The sequence below is a fragment of the Lepisma saccharinum genome, chromosome 10, assembly GCF_977018435.1.
Source record: "Lepisma saccharinum chromosome 10, izLepSacc3.1, whole genome shotgun sequence".
In the NCBI taxonomy this organism is placed as follows: domain Eukaryota; kingdom Metazoa; phylum Arthropoda; class Insecta; order Zygentoma; family Lepismatidae; genus Lepisma; species Lepisma saccharinum.
The window spans coordinates 48565829-48588042 of record NC_139238.1 but is presented as its reverse complement, the minus strand read 5'-3'; the positions used below and the strand labels follow the sequence as shown (position 1 = coordinate 48588042).

Below are 22214 nucleotides of genomic sequence, written 5' to 3'. Positions count from 1 at the left end.
AAGTTTATTCATCCAGAAGTATTTCTATATCACGAAATAAATTTGCCAACTTCTGTGGCAGAGTGGTTAGCACAGCCCGTTGCGACACCAGAGGTTGCGGGTTCGAATCCTGGCCTGAGCATGGGTGTTCTTTGTATGTGTCTCTTCATCAATTTCATGATACCATTACTCATCCTCATCGTCGCCAGTAGCCAAACGTGGCAGAAAAGCAACGCTAATAAAAAAAATATAAAAAAAAATCAGAAATACAGTTGAGGAGAGGATTGATGACTTAGTCAACGAACAATTGAAAGCAAAAATTGTTCGTGGTGTTGCCTTTTCGCTCACAATATGTGAAATTACGAACGTCTGCGAGCTAGCTCGGTTAGCTCCCTTCATTCGTGGATGCGATTCTCATCTCGATATGACAGTAAAACTACTTGAATGATTCCTCCCCGTGACACAAGAGCTGATATTTTGAAGGAAGTGGAGGCCATTTTGCAAAGTTACAGTCTTCCGTTATATTAAAACTTTTTTAATAAAGTTATAATTTGTCCTTCTCAACTTCTCAGGAATACCAGGTATGGCAGGAATATTTGTCCACAGTAAAAATACTACGTGATGAATTTGGAAACAGGTTTCAAGACTTCAGAGGGTGCGAAGGGCAATATACTTGTTCTGCTCTGCTCCCTTTTCTTTTGATGATGTGTGTGCAAGTCCTGCGTTCGAATGGAACTTATTGAATTGCAGTGCAACTCGTATTGAAAAATAAATGTCGCGAGGTGGGTTATCCTTGATTTTTCTCATATCTCCCATAGCAGTATCCTCGAATAAGCTATTTTGCTGTAGAAATTTTATTAATTTTGCTTTCACTTGCCTTGGTGAAAAGTTGTTTTCCATAATGAAGATTAATGAAACAGCCTTGCCGAATGATCAAGAATGACTGACAAAATATTTGTTGTCTGCATTAAGAGTTTTATGCTCACAAAAAAACTTATTGCAGACTTTTGAGAAGCTTGTTAAAAAAAACTGTCAAATCTGTGCGAAACGAAACTATAATTGCACACAAACAGTTTCTTGCAAAAAATTTTGCACAATTGTAACGAGTTTATACTCGAAAGTAACATGTAAAATGCTATAACCATGAGAAAATATGGGGGGAGGTCTATATATAATTTACATATGGATGCTGCAATAATAATCACTGGAATCCCGGCACCGTTGGGTCGAACCACTTACTTCTGGACTTCAAGGTGTTGGGGTTCTAGATGTGTGACCCGGAAAGTTTTGACATTATCGTTATGCGGCCCTACTCACGAATTGAGTTTGACATGGCTGGTCTATAGGACCTGTTGAGGAGATTGGGGAAACCTTCAACAACGATTGGGGGTTCGTCGTGCTGACCACACGTCACCCTGTAACTGATTGGTGTGCGAGTGAGGCCGGCCCTTGTGAGTGAGTAGGCCCTTGCCTTCACGGGCTGTTGCGCCACGGGTTTACTTACGTATATTGGCGTAAGGTGTGGTCTTACAGAGGCTCGACCTCTCCTCGAAATTCTGTCAATTTATTTTGACCAATTCACTGGGGATTCTTTAAGAGTACTTTGTAACACGTATAGTGCTCATCTCGAAGATCATACTATCGTTACTTGGACTGAAATTTCAGTTTGAAACCAATCAATCGAATCCAGGCCTGGGCATGGGGGGGGGGTGTTCTTTCATCAATTTCATATCATCACTCATTCCCTCCCATCTTCGCGAATAGTAAGAAGTGGCAGAAAGGCGAAGTAAAATAGACCAAACAGATCAACCTCGGCCCATTATATCTGCTGTGAACTCAACGATGAGAACTGCACAAAGGGACTTGAAGATTATAAGAAAGGAAACTGTGGCCGAGCGCGCTCAGCAGTTGACCGAAGGTCTGACCATGGAAGGTTCCACGTTCCAGCCGTGGCATCAGCCTGGACATAGAGTGTTAGAGTGTAAAACAGAGAGTGAGAGAGAGAGAGAGTGAGTGAGTGAGTGAGTGCATGCGTGCGTGTCTTCATTCATCCTCCTCGTCGCTAATTGTCAAATGTAGCAGAAGCAGAAAATAAAATACAAATACAGACGTGTCAAACGTGTAATTTTCAACTACGAAACTGTATAATTAGAAACATATGCAGAGGATAAACACTGTATGAAATTAACAATATATTATTCACGCAAGATGGTATATTTCCTCTGCTTTACATACATATAAAATTTAATACACTAAAGCATGCAAGAAATATCCATTTCTCATTCAAGCAGAGGAACTTAGTGCTAGCTGTCAATGACAGAGCTATTGCTTGTTATTTATTCAGTTTATTTTCTCTTTACGAAAAAAGTTACTGTACCTTCATAAGCATGGGAGTCCGGAAGGGAGGGCAAGAGGGGCCATGTCCCCCTACGGGAGAATGAATGTCCACATAATAATTATATATATATCTTTCACAGATAATTTAATTTCCATCACAGTAATTTATGTTACTCATTATAATTGTGTTTAAGGAGCGTGATAATTTCAGACTGAAATAATGTTATTTTGAGCGGGCATCACTATCATGGGGAAAATCTGCCTTCTTTGCCCCCCCCCCCCCGCGCCCTGGAAAAGATCCTGCGGACGTCCATGTTCATAAGATAGTTTACTGTGGTGCAAAAAGGATTTTAAACTCGTCGCGATTAGCCAAAAGTGACGGGAAAGCGACGCTAAATAACAAAAATCAACTCAAATCAGTAAAGAAGATTTATGTCGAGTTAACAACTATTGAAAAATACTGTAAAATATATTCACTCATGATAGTAATGGAGAGGTGCGTATTATCAATTGAAAGAAATGGGGAGGTGGGGATTATAAGTTGCCAGGGCACGGATGTTCTTTGCGAGTATCCCTTCATCAATTCCATGTAATCACCATTTTATGTCGTGATTAGCCAAAAGTGACAGAAAGCGACGAAAAATAATCAACCAATCAATCAACGTATCTACACTCTCGGTGGTGTTACATTTCAATTGTTCGGATTCCAGTAAACATTCCATCTTGACGTCATCCGTAAGACTGCCATTGTGACCGTAATACTTGTAGTTATTTCGGAGCAAGATGACCAGATATGATACGTGACTTATCCTGAGGGGTGCGAAAGCCAAAGCTAAAAACTAAAGACAGTCCATATTTACCATAGCATCAGGTCTTACAAGATATATACATACAGGTGAGTCACTATTCTGTGACATCTTCAGTAATAGGTCTTAATATTAACTAACACAAAAATCACGCAGCAAATTAAAGGTATTACGAATAACATTAAAAATATTTCTAGAATTTAAAAGAGCAATAAACATTTGTGCAACGAGAAAGGAAATTAACAACAATAAATATTAGTTCGAGGGAAAGCACGTGTCATAATGATACAAAATGATAACATGTAGAAAGTTTCAAATACGTTTGAGCTGTTTTTAAGATGGGTAATACATAAACTGTAAGTTCAATGTTTACCTATTCGTTACCTTACATCATTGCTACTACTGTAGTTGTACATTTTGTTCCATTGGTTTGTCTTTCGCCTCTTCTGATTATCTTTAGGTCATTCCACATATCCGAGACTTTTTCCTTTAAATTCGAAATAGTCTCGCTCCCGTCCATCTCGAATTATTATCAGCACTGTTCGTAGTAGTTAAAATAATAACTGTTACTATTTTTTGTACTTATTACTATTAGATACAAATTTTGTATCAACACGAAACCCCTTACAAAAGAAAAAAGAAAATGGCGACTAGTATGCCTCTGCCTTGTTATCACTGCCACTGGTATGCTATACATTTACACAGCGTACTTTCAATTAGTTATTCTTACTTGATTCGTCGTTACTTTCAACTGATACTCTCTACCTCCTTCTTTACTATCAATTTATAATCTCAACCGCACAAAGAGAAATTCCACATAATTATAGCAGCCACTGTAATCAACAACATTTATTCAATCCAAATCTCATTTGTGAAGGTCCTGACTGTTTGCCGTTGCCACTTCCCTTTCAGTGAATATTTTGCCAGTGGAGAAATCTTGAAAGAAGCTTGTAATATACTGAGAAATTCATTTTCAGGGGTTCTATTCCCCACTTTTTCGCCCTTAGATGGCAGCTGCTGATAAGGGATGAGCCTTCCCCCCGAAATAAAATTCTGGCTACGGCCCTGCTGTTCTGATCATGGTTTGAGCTCCGTCTACGGGACGCGCGCAGGTTCGAGTCTCTTAGGGGAAACGTATCAACTTTTCTCCTGAGATTTCGGCCTGTGTATAGGGCCGGTTGCCACCCACCATCGTGAGGAGATTGGGAAGCTATGAATGAGTCACGAAAACGTACAACAAAGATTAGGGGTTCGTCGTGCTGACCGCACATAACTGGTTGGACTGGAAGTGAGGCCTACAGTCGGTAGGTGGGCTCTGGCCCTCAGGGGCTGTAGCACCACGGGTTTACTTACGTATATTGGCGTAACCAAGTGTGGGTCCACTGAGGCTCGGCCTCTCCTCGAAATTCTGTCACTTTATTTTGACCAATTCACTGGGATTTTTTTAAGAGTACTTTGTAACACGTATAGTGCTGATCTTGAAGATCATACTATAATTAGTTGGACTGAAATTTCACTTGGCAAGCAATCAATTAACATTGGGAAAAATCACAATAGGAGAGAGCAACTAATGTGATGCAGGAACTGGTCATATGTTTCCACAGGGGATTCCCATCATCACTGAGAGTTTGTCCCCACCCTTGGCCGATTAGCCGGCCCCGTGGCGGAGTATTTATCTCATTTCGCTACGACGCCAGTGGTCCCGGGTTCGAATCCGGTCTGGGCATACGTGTCCTTCGTGAGCGTCTCTTCATCGATTACATCATATCATCATTAGCCAAGAGTGGCAGAAAGGCGAAGTAAAATAAACAAAACAAAATCAATCAATCTTGGCCGATTAAAGCTGCTGTGAACTCCAACGATGAGAACTGTGCAAAGGGACTTAATTCAGATCATAACAAAGAAAACTACTTCATCAAAGTGTATGTTCAATATTATACTATTGTTTCCTGACATCTTTGTTACTACTGTACATTTTGTTACATTGTTTTGTCCGTCTTTCTCCTTTTCAGTTTTTCCATATGTTATTACCTCTTGATCGAGTCGATCAACAAAAGTACAACTAATGATCTATTGGAAGAGGCACTAGTTTGTTAACTGGACGTTTATAGGTTGAAGATGAAGTGCGAACAGTTGCAACACGTACTAGTCCATCCGCACCAGGATGCACTTGTTCAACTATAGCAAGTTTCCATGTAAGTGGAGGTAGGTGATCTTCCTTCACTAAAACCACTGTTCCTGGTTCCAAATTCTTCTTTTGGGTGTTCCACTTGGTCCTCTGCTGCAGGGAATGCAAGTAGTCCTTTGACCAACGGTCCCATAGTTGTTGGTACATCTGCTGCAATTTCTTCCATCTGGATAAACTGGATTCTTTGATGTTAGTTAGACTAGGCTCAGGAAAACTAGTTAGGGGTGCACCAATAAGGAAATGGCCAGGGGTTATAAAACTGGGATCTGTAGGGTCATGTGACAATACTGTGAGGGGCCTGGAGTTAAGACAGGCTTCGATTTGAACTAAGAGTGTTTCAAGTTCTTCGAAAGTGAGAGCAGAGTTCCCTACGATTCTCCTCAGGTGATGCTTCATGGACTTCACTCCTGCTTCACAAAGTCCAGCCATATTTGGGCTATTGGGTGGTAGAAAATGCCATTTGAATCCTTCCTGAGCTGCATGGTCTTCTAAAGACTTGCTGAAGTCTGATGATTGGAATAAATTCTTCAAGTCTTGTAATTCACGATTTGCACCGACGAAATTTCTTCCGTTGTCGCTGTACAAGTTCAAACATTTTCCTCTGCGTGCCGTAAATCTTCGCAAAGCAGCAATGAATGACTTGGTGCTGAGATCTCCGACCAATTCTAGGTGTATGGCCTTTGTGGCAAAGCATACAAATACTGCTACATATGCCTTCAACCTTGATTTGCTTCTAGTGATTGACGGCTTGATGATAATTGGTCCAGCGTAATCAACTCCAATGTTCAGAAATGGTCTAGTGGACTGTATTCTGGATGGTGGTAATTGTCCCATGAGTTGGTTGGAAATAGATGCTCTTAATTTGAAACAAATGAGGCACTTATGCAGAATAGCTCTGACCACTTGTCTGGCTCTTGGTATCCAGTACTCCCGTCGTAATGAAGATATAAGGAGTTGCGGTCCTGCATGTAATAGTCTGTGGTGTTCTGAAAGAATGATCAATTCAGTTAAATGATGCTTCGGTGGCAATATGATTTGATGTTTGCTATCATATGGTAGCTGCGAGTGTCTAAGTCTTCCTCCAACTCTGAGTACTTGCTTGTCATCGAGGAAAGGATGCAAGTCTGAAAGTTTACTATCCTTTAACACCTGACTGTTAGAAGACAATTCTCGTATTTCCTTGCCATAAACTTTGTGTTGCACGCTTCTAATGCAAGTATGCAATGCTGATCTTAAGTCACTTACTGACAATGATCCTGTGTGTTTCTCTTGTTTGTTCCTCGCATTGTGTAGAAATCTCAAACAATATGCAATCACTCTTTGAAGTTTCAATAACGACGAAAATCTGCTGATGAATTCTATTGTTGGTGCATTTGTGACTAGACTTACTGTAGTTGTTCTTTGTTCTTCAAGTTCGTCGAGTTCGAAGTCATCATCCCTTGACGATGTTGGACTCGAAGGCCATGCTGTTGCTGGAAGTAATAGCCAATCAGGGCCATGAAACCACATTTGAGAGGTGTGTAGTGAGTCTACATTTGTCCCTCTGCTGATTAAATCTGCGGGGTTCTGTGCTGACACTACATGTTTCCAGTACTGAGGCTTAGTACATTCTTGAATTTGTGAAACTCTATTCGCTACAAAGGTTTTCCATCGTCTTGCAGGTGATGCTAGCCACGCCAGTACGATCTTCGAATCGGTCCATAGATTGATTCTACTGACTTACAATTGTAGTAGTTGTAACACCTTGTGTGTTAGTTTCGCCAACAACAAGGCAGCGCACAATTCAAGACGAGGAAGAGTGATCCTTCTTATAGGTGCCACACGTGAACGTGAACAAAGTAAATGTACAGTGGTTTCACCATTTTCATTTGTTGATCTAAGATACAAACAACAGCCATATGCAACTTGCGATGCATCTGAAAATCCGTGGAGTTGAATGTCAACCACTTTTCCTTGAACTAGCACAAATCTGTTAACTTGTATCTCATTAATGTTTGGTAACTGTTGAAACAAACGTTTCCACTCCATGTTGAGTTGATCTGGTAACTTATCGTCCCATTCCATGTTATAGAACCATAATTGTTGTAGAAATATCTTGTAAGAAATTACTATTGGACTCACTAGTCCCAAAGGATCAAAGATTGATGCGACAATAGAAGCTACTTGTCGTTTAGTGATGTTGTCTTCATAACATGACACTATCTCCTTGTTATTTGTTTGCAATTTATCTGTGACTGGATCCCACGTGAGGCCTAAAGCCGTAACGCTTGCTCCCTTGTCGAACTGAAATGGTAGTTGCATTTCTCTATGAGTAGCTGATACTGCTTCAAGAAGTTCTGGATGATTAGAACACCATTTCTTCAAAGTGAATCCTGCTGAATTCAGTAAATCGATTAGTTCTCCTTGCAATTGTCTAGCTTCTTCAATACTGTTAGCTCCAGTGAGGAGGTCATCAACGTAAACATCTCGTTGTAAAATTTTGGATGCATTCGGAAACTTGGTTGCTTCCTCTTCAGCTAACTGCTGCAATGTTTTGGTCGCCAAAAATGGTGATGATGCCAAACCAAATGTGACTCTACTGAGCTCGAACGTTTGTACTGGCATATCTGTAGATTTTCTCCAAAGTATGCGTTGAAACTTAGTGTCATCTGGATGAATCAGGATTTGTCTGAACATCTTCTCGGCGTCTGCCGTAAATACAACCTTGTGCGTTCTGAAGCGAAGAGCTATAGACTGAAGATCGTCATGTGTGGTTGGACCGACCATCAGTATATCGTTTAATGAGACTCCATTTGTTGTTTTTGCTGATGCATCAAAACAATTCTGGTCTTCGTGCTGCTGCTGCTAGGTTTGAATACTGGATGATGTGGTAAATAGTATGACACGTCATCAGCTTCATTTGGATCTGGTTGTACTGGCTTCATGTGTCCCAACATTTCATACTCCTCGAGTATTCTGCCATACTCCTCTTTCAACTCTGGTTGTTGTTGAAACCTCTTCTCTAACTGATGTAATCTGAATAATGCCTGGTTGTATGAATGTCCTAGCTCTGTATGATCTGATCGAAATGGGAGACGAACAATGAAACGCCCTGTTTCATCTCTGGTGGTGTGTTGATTGAAGTGGTTTTCACAAGCTACTTCTTCAGCTGTTTTTGGTTTCGAGTACATTTCCTCCAACTCGAAAAACCGCCGTAATTGAGAATCCAAATTATCCTCCATGCGCACAAAACATGCTACTGTGGGTGTACTAGGTTGTACAGGCTGTTCCATCCGACCAGCTAAAATCCAACCTAATTCAGTATTTTGAAGAACTGGATAGTTTTCATCTCTCGTTTGTCTTTCAGGAAGAAGTAAGTGCAAGTAAAGTTCCGATCCAATTAGTAGATCTATCCCTTCTGGTTTGTAGAAATCTGGATCTGCTAACTCAATGTCGGTTGGTAGGTTCCAATGTTCATGATGAATAACTTGAGAAGGTACGTTCCCTGTGATGCGTGGGAGTATCAGACAAGTAAGTGAAGTCTGGAAGTCTGACACTATTGAGCGCAGCTGAATGTCTACACTGTGCTTGGCTTCCGATGAAACATTATTGATTCCTCTGATTGGAATATGATTTTTCTGCTTTCGTAACTGTAGTCTCTGAACAAGATCTTCCTTGATGAAATTTGACTGAGACCCACTGTCCAGGAGAGCTCTACATGTATGTGGCTGTCCCCTAGAATCGACGACTTCTACTAAAGCTGTTGATAGCAGAACGTGTGATCTTGGTTTACTCTTAAATGTGCAGTATGAAGATTGTACTGAAGTTGTCCTTGCCGCTTCATTCCTCGTGTCTGGTGAGTCATTCCTTGGTTGGTCTTGCCTTAGAGGACCTCCTCGTTTACCGCCTTCCTCTGGATGCAACAGAGAATTGTGTTTCAATCCACAGCGGCTACAATTCCCTGAAGTACAGTTCCTAAAATTATGATTCGATCTGAGACAATTATAACAAAGTTTGTTGTTGCGCACACACTCTTGTTTCTGCTTCAGACTTGCGCCTGCAAAAGACTTACATGAATATAAGGAATGTGCTAATTTACAGAAATAGCATTGTGTATTTGTAGTTGTCAGGTAAGAATTTGACTGACGGATGTGTTTCTGTTTAGGGCTAACCTTGTGTTCATTGACATTTTTGTTTACGTGAACAGACTTCATTGATTCCAAAGCTTGACATTTTTGTTCTAGAAAGGTGAACAGTTCCTTTAGTGTAGGGAACGACTGATCGGTATGGCTTAATTCCCATTCCCTTCTTGTGTGAGAATCAAGTTGAGCCAAAAAATGATGTATCAAAATAACATCTTCTAACGGTGTTTGTAATTTAAGGGCTCGAAGAGCATTTAAGTTACTGGTGACGTCATTGATGAACTGACGTAATTCTGTGGCATTTTCCTTGTTAATTGCGTTCACATGCAAGATGTTATTGACATGACTTGCTGCTATCAGTCGTTTATTCTCATACCTATCCTTCAACAATTGCCATGCAATATCGTAATTTGAATCAGTCATGGGCAAAGTATCTATAAGTGTTCTTGCTTCAGATTCCAATGATGAACGCAAGTAGTGAAATTTCTGTATTTTAGGAATATTGTCATTTGTGTGAACCATAGCCTGAAATGCATCTGAATATGCTAACCAATCCTGATAATTACCGTGAAACGTGGGTAAAGATACCGTGGGTAATTTGATGTGCTTGGTGCCTAATGATGAAGCATTGTTTACAACATCCGATCCATCTGTAGGTGCAGCTTGTGCTTGTTTATGTTTCTCTATAATGGATTCCATTTTACCCCGTACCTTGTAGTAAACTTCTTCAAAATCCCCCCTGTGAGGTTCGTGATTCTCGTTTATATCTTCTACTTCTAAAAGTGTTTGAACTTCATCATATTTTTCCCACAAAGGTGTTAAATTCTGTAAACGGACCCTTACTTCTTGAACTTCCCCCGTATCTTCAAAGGAATTGACAAATGCTTGTGTTCGTGTTAACTGGCCCCTAAATCCAGCTCTCTTACGTATCAACACTCTTTTCTCTTCTTCATCCATCGCGAAGGAAAGAGGGCAAGATATGTAGGAAATAGTACGTGAGGAAAGAGTAAACAAAATATGGTGCGAGCCTAGCTAACTACTGACCTTGATCTCAAGCTTCCCTGGGTGTTGGCGATGACGTCACTTCAGCCGACAGCAGGATACTGTAGTGGATGCTCGAAACTGTCCAAATTTATGATACTCTGTCCCGTGTTGAGTTATCGTAACAGATAACTGATTGTCCACTGAATACTACCGTGTTAACTCGGTCTTCTAACAAAACATTCGACGTACGCACGATAACGATACGGAATGTCTGTTCAAACCACACGCGTAACCGTTGTGATCGAAAATTACACGTAATACGTAATAAGTACTGTGACACAGAAAGTTCTACGATTGAGCACATAACATGCAACCATATATTGACGTAAGTACGAATGTCAGTACACATCTGTAACTGGAACACTGCATACAAAGTCACTTCGATACCGCGCGAAAACACTCGTTCTTTCCATGGCGGGCGAGTTGAGACGTTTGTTCTGATGCGTAACACGTCATATCTCACAGAGATTGTTCACTTGGTAAACTAATCCGGCCCGGAGGACCATAAAATGTTGCGTTTCTTATTTAAACACTGGACTGATTATATACACTATTTAATGTACACTGACACTGGACTACATTGGAATGGAGTCGACCACCGCGTAGCAATGTCTCTCGCTGTTCTTCGTTCAGTCCGGGTATTTCCCGATATGTACCACGCCCTGCACAGTCTCCGAAGCAGAGTCTGCACTGTCCTGCCACCTAGTGGCGACAAGTATAATGAATACTTAAGATACACGAATTTTCACACATTGATAACACAAATAATAATACATACACTAATCTATCCCAAACACATATGTTATTACGCATATCCACGTTTCCCCTTTTTAAATTCCAGGTAGTTTCGCTCCTGCCCATCTCTAATAGGGACTCGATTCGTTAATAGTTGAAATAATAATTGTTACTAATTCTTGCCTTATTATTATTATTATTATTATTATTATATTGATTTTGTATAAAAAAACACCCCCTTCAAAGAAAAATACTTTCTTTCAACTGATATTCTCTACCGCCTTCTTTACTCTCAATTGATAAAATTCCAACCTCAACAAGAAAATTCAACATAATTATAGTAGGTAATCAACCACATTTATTCAATCAAAACTTCAGTGATGAAGGTTCTGTCTCTGGAGCCTGCCACTCGTCTCGCTCCATGCAAGAGTCAGCCAGCAAGCAGAGAAATGCGAATTGCTTTGCCAGTGGAGAAATTTTAGCCTCCGAAACCAGAATTAAAAGAAACAGGTGGGTGTCCTTTTCCTGGAAACCTCACTGCGGGAGTCACGCGGAGGGGAGGGGGTGGTGAAGGAAGGAAGGTTCTCTGGCCTCAGGCTTAGGACAGCCGAAAAGAATTCCTAGTCCTCTGATATGTCGCTAGGTGTCTCTGTATCGCATCGGGCCAGGAAACTACTTTCATGCCAACCTCCAGCCCACTCTTAAGTGACTTATTGAGCCACCCTGTACATAGCCTAATATAAAGCAAAAAGCCCATATTGAGCATTGCAGTTATGTATATGAACATGGGAAAATTGAAGTACATAGTTTATTTTCGTAGTTTCTTGAAACGTTCTCTGGACGTATCTAAATTTTTGAGCTCTTAGATCAAGTTCATGTGCATTAGCGCTAAACAAAGTAGAAAGAAGAGATGATGAAGATTTCAGAACGGCGACATGGATTTCCGCAGGATTTTTCCAAGGGAGAAGTAAGCAAGATATTTTTTTTCCGGGTGGTGGGGGGCAAATGAAGCATATTTTTCCCATAATAATGTTGCCCTAAAAACGAAAGAAAGCACTCCCTCTGTTTGAAGTTACCATGTTCGTGCAAAGCACTTCTATTAATTAACTCAAATTACTGTGACTGATTGATTGATTGATTAATTGATTTGGTTTCGTTTATTTTGATTCGCTTTTCTGGAACTTTTGGTTAATCGCGTCGAGAGAATGAGTGATGATATGATGAAACTGATGGATTGGCACTTACAAAAAGCACCAATGCTCAGGCCAGGATTCGAACCCAAAAATCCCTGGCGTCGTAGCACGATGTACTAACCACTCTGACAAGGAGGTTGGCAAATTACTGTCACTGAAATATGTGTGTAAAGTAGGCTATATAATTTTAGGTTGACATTCATATAAAGGATGTGCGTGCCCCCTTCCTTATCGCATGAATCGCAGCCAAAGTTAATAGATTGAAAATGTTTAGCCATTGTTCTATATTTTATTTATATGCAAACAATGTTAAATTGAATAACTTATTTATTATCGAACAACTGCGTACAACAGGTTAACCTCTACATGGTGTGCGCGGCCGTCTTGTGTGTGTACTGTTGCCAGCAACTGGTCTACACATATTACAATATATTACATCTCCTCCCTTTTTTTATAATGATTAAACATACAATACATACAACAAATCTTTATAGACTTTATGTGACATAATCCTTAAGTTTTTCTGGTTTGTTTATTCTTCTACCAGATCTTGTTGTGTAAGACTCACCTTGTTCATCAATTACTCTATTGTTAACTGAGCTATGTGATTCAGAATTTGTCTGTGTATCACCATTTAATTCAGTGTTGGTACCTTCCAATTCAGCATCAAACATCAAAATGTAACCACTGCCTTGTCGCATTGCTTTTGAGAAGTTCTCGTAAAGGTGCCGTCAACATAGACATGTCAGGTATAAATTGATGCAGATAGTTTACCATACCAAGTATTCTTTGCAACTCCTTTTTGTTTGTGGGATTTTCAATGTTAAGAACGGCTTTAACCTACTCTTAATCCGCTTTTATACCCTCCTTACTAAACACATGACCTATATACTTAACTTCACTTAGTTTGTACTGTACAGTGTCTCTCAAAAGTTTTAGGACAACGACATTTAACTAGGCAACCCAATTTACACAAGGCGTTGGTGGGTTGCGTGTAGAGTTAGGCGGCTCAATTTCAGGGTTGCCACATGCACAATAGATATTTATAAAATACGCGAAAGAAATAAAAACAAGTGTTATTGTATAAAAGTATTAAAAATATCACTATTATATCGCATGTGACAAAATTCTTTCTCAAAGAAAAAATAGGTTTTCTAGTATTTCATCGCTGATGAGTCTACAGAAAGAAAAAGAGGTGAAAGAAAACGAGAGGTGACAAACGAGAGGAGAAAAAGCGAAAGGAGAAGAGGAAAAGTAGAGGAGAGAAGAAAGAGAGGATAGACGAGGAGAGGAGAAGTAGTGAGAAGAAAGGAATAATCGAGGAGGGATGAGGAAAATGGAGCAAAGAAGAGAAAAGAGAAGGAAAACGAGATGAGAGAAGAGGAGACGAGAAGAGGGGAGTGGAGAGTAGAGTAAAGGAGAGAAAAAGAGAAGAACGAAAAGAAGAGGAGAAGAGTGCAGTGGAGTCGGAAATCTAAGACAGGAGAGGAGATACGAGGAGTGAAGATGAGTGGGATGGAGATAAGATGCGAGAAAAGTAGGGAAGGCGATATGAGATAAAAGCAGAGCAGAAGGAGGGGAGAGAAGAAGGAGAAGGAGAAGAGAAGAACAGAAGGGACTGAAGAGAAGAGGTAGTTGCAGAAAATATCGTCTCAGCGTCAAGAATTGATGCATTGGTCAAATTGTCGACATGAAACATTCAATAACATTTTGAAATGTATTGGAGAATGTATTAGATCGGTGCAATATGCCTTTTGGCTGAGTTCAGAGCAAGATGAAATCTTTCACGTAAGATCATTGATTTTACATGCGATTATACCACTAAAAACATGAATGTAATTTTAACATTTATCCAATGTTTCTCCAATTCTCGCTTCGTTGAAATGAAGATGTTGTAATTTAATATTTCCCCTCCCCCATCGTTAATTCCAAACTGAATCATTCCGTTTCACACAGCCTGGACAATGAACACAATGGGATATGTCTAAAACTTACGAAAATTTTCTGCCACCGGAGGGGTTTGAACCTACGACCATCAGGTTGACAATCCTTAACGGTAACCATTACCCTACAAGCTGTCACTCCTGAAAGCAGGTGGAAGGAGCTGACGAACGTGAAATGTAGATGCAACTCTCCTCCTACATGTAATGTGCAAAGAATACTTGTTTGTAACAAAGAAAACGAAGATAGAACGAATCGGAGAAAACATTTAATGGATAATTGCACATGTTGAAAACTTTTCATTCGATATTTGCGGAGGTATCCTTGCATTGATCTCGAGTGGGAAAAAGGGTAAAATTAGTATATCCTGAATTGCCACAAATATAAAGAGTTATTTCATTAATATTTGTCAATGTCTTTAAACGAGTACAGAATTATCGTTAGAGTATCATAATTCATGATTTTATACATGAAAATATCCCTTTGAACGTGTGTCAATTCATTCATTTGTTTTTTATATGTACATTTCAGATGCAGAACAATGTAGCCACTTTACACTGCTATTACAAATAATGTTACCTTAATAGAAGGGGAAATATGTTTTCTAGTATGGAGGATCGAACCTGAGACCGCAATCAATGCTTTCAAGAACCAATACACTACTACAATACTGCTATTACAAATAATGCCGTTGTTTAATAAAATGAGAATCGAAAAAAAGAGAAGACTTCGTAAGGAGGATCGATCCTAGGACCGCTAACAGCCCAATCGAGAATACTAGCCACTACACCACGCTTATACCTTTCGTTGAAGAATCAATTATTAAGAATTCTGTCCTTCCAATATTGTAAATGTCGTTGGGTAAACATGTAGTTAAACTTTTACTTTAATTTTGACTTGATTTCTTATAGTATAGCAGCTATCAGCCTCCCCGATGGCGCAGAATTTACAATACCGGACCAATCCCCGATTTTTGTAATATTTCGCATACTCACTAATTGAGGCCTCCTAATCACGAATTTTAAGTTAAAATTTGGGGCTCATGTGTAGAAATTGCAAAATAAGCTAAATTGAGTGGTCCGCGATCGGCACGATTGCTCATTATTTACCGGAAAATTTTGTGTTTCCAATACTTAAAAAAAGAGAAATATACATTCCTGATTTTAATTATCCTTGCCTTGCCTAACCAAACCTAATCTAACCACCGTGAATGGTTCGTGGGGCTATCCGTCAATGGTGTGTGTGGGTCTACCCGTGCATGGTTTTACGACCCCAAATTTTAACTATGTTTGCCTAACCTAACCTAACCTTACCGAGAATGGTCAGTGGGGCTATCCGTGAAAGGTTTTGCTCTAATTGTGAAAACGAACCGATAAAAAATCTTATTTTCGTAGCACTTTAACTTCAAGCTTTCATAATCGAAGACGCCATTTTCGTATCCTGCAATTTTACGATCGATGCACTGTTGCCAAACTTACCTGTAATCAAATCAGTCCACATTCCACATGTTGTTCTACATCGTGATTGTCACTGTCACTGTCGACTTCTTCGTCATGCTCTCCAAGTATGAAATCAACAGTGTGGCAACGCAGTAGTTGTATTTACGGTGGGACCAGTGCCCGAAAGGAAGAGCTTCTCTCCAGCAGATTTGCTACACTTAAAACTTGCTCAACATGCCCATATGGGTTTTTTGCTCTAGTGTAGCACTCTGCCTAACCCAAGATTTTTGTGAAAATGCCCTCAAATATTTTTCGGAAAGGAAGAGCTTTTTCGGAAGGGAAGAGCTCCCTCTCAAAGGAAAATATGCCCCTCTTGATGCCACACTTAAAACCAGGCCACCCTCACCCACACACACACACACACACACACACACACACACACACATACACACACACACACACACACACACACACACACACACATACACATATTTATTTCTGGTTTAAGTTCAATTGGATACCAGGCTCAATTTGTTTATCTAATATTAAAACAATGTAATTCTTCTAGAATTGCTCTGTGACTCTCTCATTTCTTACATCATAAACATATGATTTTTCCCCTATGAGAATGACACTACATATGGTGTCATCAGGTAATGCCTCGTGGAATTCACAGATAATTTTAATGTTTGTCCTGTCATTAACCACAACTTGTTTCCTTTTTGAAGCATTGATGACAAACATGGGTCTCCGTGCTTTGAATTCATCTGGTGCGTAATACAGGTCAGTACTGCCAGTAGTGACGCGCTTGAAAGCCGAAAAAGCTTCATATAATTTGAGGAAATCATCCTTGGACATGTCTAAATTGTAATTTTCTCTAGGAAAGACTTCATTTCTACCATTTTTAAGATATATGTTCTTGATGTTGCAGTTATCAAATCTACTTGAATTTTTTTCCTGATTATTGTGTCTCCCAGTCTGAAACAGTACCACCACAAAATCGAGCATGTCAAATTGAATACTGGAGAATGAATTTGTGGCATCAAATTCATAATAAGTACCAGAGGCAACCTTCTGTACGCATTGATATGTGTAAAATTGCAGAGGAACCTGTGGATTTTTTAGGATATCAGCTTTGTATTTAAGAGCGTAACTGGCTTCATATTCAACAACTGGAATTCTTAGCTCCATAGTCTGAATAATGCACTTGCCCTCATCAGGTAGGGTATTGGGCAGAGCTTCCCCTGTAGGGTTTAATGTGCTGTACCTCATCAAAGCATTATTATCATTTGCAGCTCTTCTAAATGTGATTCTTAAACCGCCCTTCCACATAATTTCCTTGTAATCCGAGAAGAATCCTGGCAACAGGCGCATGGGAAACAGCACTGTGTGGCTCTTGGTTAATATTTTATCACCAGCCTCAAATCCACCTATTTGGTAGTATGAAGCCTCGGTTTTGGATAATTTTAGTGTGGCCAAAGCTGTGGAGGTAATACCGGGATAATCTATTCTGTTTATAACAACACCATGCTTTCTGATCTCAATTTCAGAGAACAGATGCGGCACAAAATTGTCTACCAATCTTATATTTGAATTTGCAGGGTAATCTGTACCATCGAGCTTTACAACATCAAATTTGATGTATAGATCTGCTCTGTGGGGGTGTATAAAGCCGTCCCCTACATCAAGATCAACCTCAATCTGTGTATTGGGTTGATTTAAATTTGCAAATGTCCTCCTGTTTGGGGGGAATGATTGTAGCTCATAACTCTCAATATTTTCCATTGTATGTATTTTTATTTAAATGTTAATCTCTATGATAGCAGTTGTTGTGGCTCCAGCAAAATCAACTAATTCTTCTTTTTCATTAGTGACCATCAACTCAATGTAATCTATTCTATTATGGCACACAGGAAAATATAATGTTGGGGATGGATTGTAGATGATGGGCTCCATGAATTCAGAATTAGGTTTGAATGTTGCAATGATGCCAGTTTGTTTGTGAGTGCCTATCCCATTTGATTTGGTGATCATACCCTCGGCCACATTACAGTGAATATTCAGAGTCTCTATGGCTAAGAATTTAGGTATATTCATAGCAGTGTGTTTGATGCCTGCTTCAAGTTTTGTGTTGTTCTCAAAGCCTAACAGCTCTCCTATAGTACCCAGATCCACTGTTTCTGTAGCAGATACAATCTCCACTCTGTGAGTGACAGAATTTTGAGTTAACACTACACCTCTGGGTAATTGAGCATTTAGAGTGGATAGATTATATTGCCCTGGAGTGATGACAATTTTTTGATCCCCTACTGCAATTGTATTGTTGTGGTGCGTAATATTAGGGATCAGGTACATGCCGTAAAATGCTCTGAGAGCTATTGTTTTGGGATACACTATGTCATCATGCAATTTGAGTTTCAATATTGAATTTTGGCTGGTGAGATGGAATACCCCCATGATGTTTCAGATACCACAAGGCCTTTTGAAAATTTTCAATTGATGGTTTATTTATTTGAGACATATATCTGAGAACAGATAAACACAAATGTCCGCAATTAACATCTTTGAAGTTTTGAACACGGGCATTATTGTAATAAAGATTAGATGATTTTAGATATTTTACTAAATTTTCAAGTGGAACACCTCCAAATGAATCAAACACAAATGCCTCATCTTTTAAATATTAAAGATAACAGATCCAGTGAGTGCCCTGATTTTTGAACTCATCCAAATTAACAATGCCACACTCCTTGTTGAGTGGTTGTTCCGGTAAAGAATCAGACATGTACACACCTCTAAAATGTTTGATGCCCAGTGGCTTGATTAAAGCTTCAATATCTTGGTTTGTAAGCGGCTCTTGTTTTTTTTAAACTTACTCATGGCTCTCTTAACACCTTTGCCTTTTTTCTCCATTGCCAGGTTATGGCGCCTCTGCTCATCTAATTCTGCCCTATTTTTCTTGGCATCTATTACTGTTTTTGCTATGGCAGCTGATCCCCCAGCCAAGCTCCCAACAGCCCCGAGAGCAGCTAAGATGGCAGGGATGGTAAATATAAATCCCCCCACATGTGATTTTTTTCTTGATTGCTGTAATTTTTTTAATTGGGGGGTACTAAGCAACAATTTCATACCATGCCCCTTTGCAAGACAAGAGCTTTTTTTCTTTCGCTGCTTTTTGGTCAAGAGACTGTCAATAGTTTTAAGAGATTTGAGACCTGCATAAGGTATTTGATACATAACACCCTTGGCCTTCATTGTAGGTTTATTATATACATATTCACAGCCCCCACCCCAGTTTTTGTTTGGTGCTCATAGCTATGGTGGTTCCCAATGCTGATATTTTTTCACTCAAAGAAGCATCTTTGCTTACAAATCTACCAAATGCAGCCTCTTCTAATTTTTTGTCTGCAACATGTCTCTTGTCAAGATCAGAATGTGTGTTATATGCTATGTCATGGTCTCTGCAAGCAGCATCTAGGGGATTAACACCAGGATCACCTCTGTTTAATCTATGATCCAGTTTTGTGCCTGGACCACAATACTGATAGCCTGGAATATGTAGTTCAAATGGCAGCTTGTTTATAATGTCATTAACCAACCCCCGACCCTCAGAGACATTCCAAAATTTAGGTGGTAGAGTATTAATAATTTTTATGAGATATCCAATCCCCTTAGGGTCATTCACTATAAAATTAGACAATTTTGTGCTTATCATGTCCATAATTCCAACTTTTTCATTGTAAAAATTGTGGTTGCCAGCATTTTCCTCCCCAGCTATGACCAGCAACCTATCCACAAGTTTCCTGACATCATCAACCCACACAAATTCTTTAGGCAGGGTGTTGTAATGTTTGATTCCACTACCTGTCTTGATCTGTGACCATATGGGCTTGATTAAATTATTGTATTTTGCCCCACTGCTCGACTTGACTCTTTTTTGTGTGGGATCATTGTTCTGGTATAGAGCATCTGATTTTATTAATATTTCTTTGTAATGCTCATAATCTTGATCTGTATAGCCGCCAGGCCTTTTCCTAGTCATCAGTTCCCACAATCCAGGTGTTCCGGGGTACTTAACAAAAGCACCTTTTTCTCCGAGACGAGATTCTGAATATACAATTATATCATCCCCCATAAATGTTACTCTGAAATTGCCAATTCTATGTATGATACTGCCATCAAGCTCTGTGTCAGCATATAAGCCAAAGACCTCATCTTTGTTGTCTTTTGGTGTGGTTAAATATTTTTGAGCAAGAAGACCCAATTCAATAGGATCCTGAGTAGCTTCAATTCTTCTAGGAGCAAGAGGACTAGGTGTATGAATACTGGAAAGTGGGGTGAATGGATAATCTAATATGTTCCTTGCAGCTACAGGTACAAGCTCTGTGATCAAATCTTGATTTTGCTCTGTAACAGTTTTGATATTCTTACCTAAATTATTAATAGCATCAATTACAGGCTGTTCTGTTTGTTTGTGTTTTTCATAAATTCCCCGGTTCTCTGATTTCCATCCCTTAAATCTTTTTACAAGATAATCTCTTAACTTAAGATCTTCAATGATTGGTCTTTTCATGGTTATTTATATATGTTTCAACGTCTAGAAAATTGTTGATTTTATTTCTGTATTTGCCACTATTGGGTTTTCTTGTCATATCAATTGTGACAAACCCATAACTGTTTTGATTCCAGCACCTGCTGCAAAACTTGGAAAAATCATTGTAGCTCAAGTCCCCACCTACATATTCATCGTGTATGTGTTTGAGGTTGGTGTGATCTTGATGAAACACACATATAAAATTGCTGTTGTCTCGGATCAGTTGCTTCGGTATTTTTGAAAAAGTCTGTGCCAGGTAGAAGCAATCAATGTTTTTGTGCCGCCCCTGTGTAAAGAAATTTCTAACCTTGTTTTGATTATCCAGTATAACGTCATCAAACACAACAACAGAATTATCGAGACATTCATCAAGTGGCTTAACATCTGATTCAAAAGTGGCTATATCCAGTCCATCATATAGCTTCATCAGCTGCTGATATTTTAATTGTTCCAAGCTCTTAGAAAAGACATACAAGTGCCTGTTTTTCCAGTCTAACCAGTTGGGTGCCAATAAAAAATTATCAACTACTAGTGTAGTTTTACCACAAGCAGATGGCCCAACAATAAGACACCTAATATTATCAGGCAGCAAGTTGCCATTTCTCTTATTCTGTTGTTCAGGTTCTGGCAGCCTCTTTATAACATCCCAGGTGCTCATATTATCACTTTGTCTGCATTGATCCAGCTGTTTTCCGGATGACCCAGCCATTTGACAAGTAACTTGTTGCCTTTTCTGCGGATGATTTTTTCTATGAGATATGTGTCAGGCTGTTTAGTTTTGCTGAGTTCTTCTTCATAGAATCTGCCTTTGAGAATTTCTCCTCGGTGATCTTTTATTATATATGTGTTAAGGGTCCCGGGTTTAACTTGAACCACTGTAAATAATTCAGTACTCCAGTTTCTAGTAAAGCCTCTTTTGAATAAGTGCTTATATTTGATGATTCTTACTTGATCACCCACCCTGTATTTGGCCCTTCTTGTTGTTGCCTGGTATCTAGGATAATAAACAGTCCTGATCAATTTTTGCTCATCAGATGAAGTTACTTCAGAGGGTTTCATGTTGATTGTGGAATGAACCGAGTTGTTATATTTATGTAGAAGTTCTGGAAGAATATTAAGCCATTTATAATTACCTTGGAGGGTAAATTGTTTATACATAAGATTTTTTAAGGTTCTGTTGAATCTCTCTACAATTGAGGCCTTGAGATCACTGTAACTCGAGTAATGTTTTATTGACTGGCTTTTAATAAATTGTTGGAACACTGAATTATAAAATTCTTTGCCATTATCTGTTTGCAAATAGCGCGGTGATCTTCCACTCTGATTGATGATTGTCCTGAAGGCTTCTGTAACACATTTCCCAGTCTTGGATTTGAGTGGCACAGCCCAGGCAAATTTTGAAAATGTATCTATGACAGTGAGTAGATACTTGTAGCCCTTGTTGATTTTGTCTAAGTTTTTCAACTGTCCAGATGCCATTTCAATCAAGTCGCTCTGCCATAAATCATCTATGCCCTTTGTGACTACTGGGAGTCTCTTAAAATTATGTCGGGCCTGTCTGTGTAGTTCATCAACAATAATTTGTCTAGACATAATATGTAAACAAGAATATTGCAACTATGGGGTATTCAGCAGCTGATACTGCAGGATTTTCTAAATATAATTTGTCCCCTATTTGTATTTTAAATTCCAGAGAGCCATCATCTTCAACATAGGCTGTTTCTAATGTATTGGGATCTGTAAAATCCTCTAACTCTACACTGGTGATTTTCACTTTGTTCTCAGCATTTGTTATTGATAAGGTGGGGTAGTGGTGTGCCTGTGGCTGATGCCAATA

At 39.3% G+C, this 22214-nt stretch overlaps 4 protein-coding genes across 4 annotated transcripts in view; 1 reads left to right on the top strand and 3 right to left on the bottom strand.

The window, feature by feature from the left end:
- Positions 1 to 5184: 5184 nt before the first annotated feature.
- LOC145994091 (uncharacterized) lies at positions 5185 to 6819 on the bottom strand. Its single transcript, XM_083130179.1, has one exon. The coding sequence runs from the start codon at positions 6817 to 6819 to the stop codon at positions 5185 to 5187; it is 1635 nt and encodes a 544-aa protein (XP_082986305.1).
- Positions 6820 to 7029: 210 nt separating this feature from the next.
- LOC145994090 (uncharacterized) lies at positions 7030 to 8076 on the bottom strand. Its single transcript, XM_083130178.1, has one exon. The coding sequence runs from the start codon at positions 8074 to 8076 to the stop codon at positions 7030 to 7032; it is 1047 nt and encodes a 348-aa protein (XP_082986304.1).
- An 11-nt stretch (positions 8077 to 8087) lies between these two features.
- On the bottom strand, positions 8088 to 10388 carry LOC145994089 (uncharacterized). The gene has a single exon (XM_083130177.1). The coding sequence runs from the start codon at positions 10386 to 10388 to the stop codon at positions 8088 to 8090; it is 2301 nt and encodes a 766-aa protein (XP_082986303.1).
- A 394-nt stretch (positions 10389 to 10782) lies between these two features.
- Positions 10783 to 22214, top strand: part of LOC145994088 (BTB/POZ domain-containing protein 2-like) — a 48426-nt gene continuing 36994 nt past the window's right edge. The window contains exon 1 of the mRNA XM_083130176.1: positions 10783 to 10800. Within this exon, the coding sequence (XP_082986302.1) occupies positions 10783 to 10800 (18 nt within the window). The remainder of the gene's footprint in view (positions 10801 to 22214) is intronic.

What these genes read in the sequence shown, in the direction of transcription:
- LOC145994091 (XM_083130179.1), bottom strand. Translation starts at nt 6,819, where the DNA reads ATGTGGTTTCATGGCCCTGATTGGCTATTACTTCCAGCAACAGCATGG.
- LOC145994089 (XM_083130177.1), bottom strand. Translation starts at nt 10,388, where the DNA reads ATGGATGAAGAAGAGAAAAGAGTGTTGATACGTAAGAGAGCTGGATTT.
- LOC145994090 (XM_083130178.1), bottom strand. Translation starts at nt 8,076, where the DNA reads ATGGTCGGTCCAACCACACATGACGATCTTCAGTCTATAGCTCTTCGC.